Source organism: Microtus ochrogaster, chromosome 4, assembly GCF_000317375.1.
Source record: "Microtus ochrogaster isolate Prairie Vole_2 chromosome 4, MicOch1.0, whole genome shotgun sequence".
In the NCBI taxonomy this organism is placed as follows: domain Eukaryota; kingdom Metazoa; phylum Chordata; class Mammalia; order Rodentia; family Cricetidae; genus Microtus; species Microtus ochrogaster.
Genome location: NC_022011.1, coordinates 30,844,029 through 30,846,031, shown reverse-complemented (window position 1 = coordinate 30,846,031; position 2,003 = coordinate 30,844,029). Strand labels below are relative to the sequence as shown.

The following is a 2,003-nucleotide window of genomic DNA, read 5'->3' as shown; positions in this document are numbered from 1 at the left end:
GTAGACCAGGCTGGCCTCGAACTCACAGAGATCCACCTGCCTCTGCCTCCCAAGTGCTGGGATTAAAGGCGTGCGCCACCACTGCCCGGCTCCCTGAGGACTTTTCTATAGGTAGAGAAGGATTCAAGTTCTCACACACAAACCTCCAGCAGTACAACTTACGAAAGCACTGAATCCGCCTTCCCTTCCTGTCATCCCAGTCAGTCTGAAAATATACCACAGGATGGCCAAGCCCACTGCTGTCATCCCCAGGGCGTAGAGGGCACTGGGTAAGAAGGAAAGGCAGTTATAGGGATGAAGTCATTGTCAGGGCAACTGATGAACAAAGCTGGGATCTCTAGCTCCGAGGGCAAGGCAGAAGGTAAGCAGTTGTGCAAACATGGTCTCCCGTCCCACTGTTACCACAGTCCCTCTTCCACAAAGCTTTTCAAGTGTTTACACTGCGTGTACAAAGGCTTACTTAGCCTGCCATGTGACAATGCCCAACAAAAGCAGGTTCTTCTATGGCTAATATTATATTGTCATTTTCAATTAGTAAACAAATAAAACTTAACAAACTTAAACTCTGGATTAGGCTCTCTATTTGAGAAGGAAGAAGAGGACCACCCATGACTTGCCTCATACCTCTCTGTCACTTGACAATAAAACCAGATCAGTCACAGGGTGGGCGGATTTAGCATCTGGGCCGTGAGGCTATCAAGCCATTGTCAAAGGAATACCTGCTAGATGCCGGCTTCTTGCATCACGGGTTACAAACTCACAATAACCTTTTCTTTAGACGCTGGCTTCATCACTGTTGGCCGAGCAATGCCTATGGGTTCCATGGTCCCTCACAGTATATAAACAGTGCTAAGATGCCACTGAAAGAATTTCTACTGACTGAGACCCTTTCTATTCCCTCTGTTCCATCTTCCTTTACAGAAAACAGCAACCTCGGCGCGTCTGATTAAGAACTACCACAGACCACAGACAACTAAACAAAGTGAACGCTCTAGGGATTTGCACGTCCACATCTGCAGCCTCTCTACTCTCACACTCACGGGACCTCCCCACAGGATTTGCTGTCTGTTCAGTGTGGCTCACACTACAAAGTCAAGACCACAGACAACCAACATACTTTCCAAAGAATCCTGTTCGCTTATAGGAAACGGGAATCCGGTCCTTGCTTTCGATGTTCAGCTCATCTTCAGCTGCTCGAAGCTTCTCTTCAAATTTGTCGATATTTGCAACCTGCATCCGGTACATCAAGGCCAACCGCTGAGGGCAAAATGGAGAGTGGGCAAGGAGAGAGTGAAAGGTCAGCACTCAGAGCTGGCACACTATGTGACCCAGGGCTCCAAAGAGGACACTGTAGACAGCACTTCATGACTAAAAAATTTTAGTTTTCTCAAGCCCAGCTTAGAATGACCATCTCAGGAGATGCCCTTTCTGATGGAAATGCTTTGTACTAAGTAAAATTTTACCCTGGCATGTGGGACTCACCACCAGGAAGTCACAATTATCCCCATGGCCAGTATGAGTTACTAGTTTCAGGTTTACTGCTTTTGCTTCTGGATACAGTAGTCTTGCTGTATAACTCAGGTTGGCCTTGGATTCTGACTTCCCCTGAAGGAACCATGCATTGTGCCCAGGGCTCATGTCACTTTCATCACTGCCCACATATTACCCCGTTACATTATTGGGAGCTCAAATTCTTTTTTTTTTTTTTTTTTTTTTGGTTTTTTGAGACAGGGTTTCTCTGTGGTTTTGGAGCCCGTCCCAGAACTAGCTCTTGTAGACCAGGCTGGTCTTGAACTCACAGAGATCCGCCCGCCTCTGCCTCCCGCGTGCTGGGATTAAAGGCGTGCGCCACCACCGCCCTCGCTTTCCAATTTCTCATCTGTCTTCTCATTATTGGTGGCCAGAAAGATATGAAGCCAGGTCTGTGTGGTCAGTTGGATTAAGTTGTTGCTGTCCATGACCTTCTGACTGCTTCAAACTTGTGAAGCCATACAAAACCCTCA

General features: G+C 47.3%; 1 protein-coding gene across 2 annotated transcripts in view; it reads right to left on the bottom strand.

Moving 5' to 3' along the window:
* Positions 1-2,003, bottom strand: part of Spg7 (SPG7, paraplegin matrix AAA peptidase subunit) — a 40,137-nt gene that overhangs the window by 23,363 nt on the left and 14,771 nt on the right. For both annotated transcript variants that reach the window (XM_005345814.3, XM_026778604.1), the window contains 2 exons: positions 1,118-1,257; positions 163-265 (listed from right to left, as the gene is read on the bottom strand). In XM_005345814.3, coding sequence (XP_005345871.1) covers positions 163-265; positions 1,118-1,257 — 243 coding nt within the window. The remainder of the gene's footprint in view (positions 1-162; positions 266-1,117; positions 1,258-2,003) is intronic.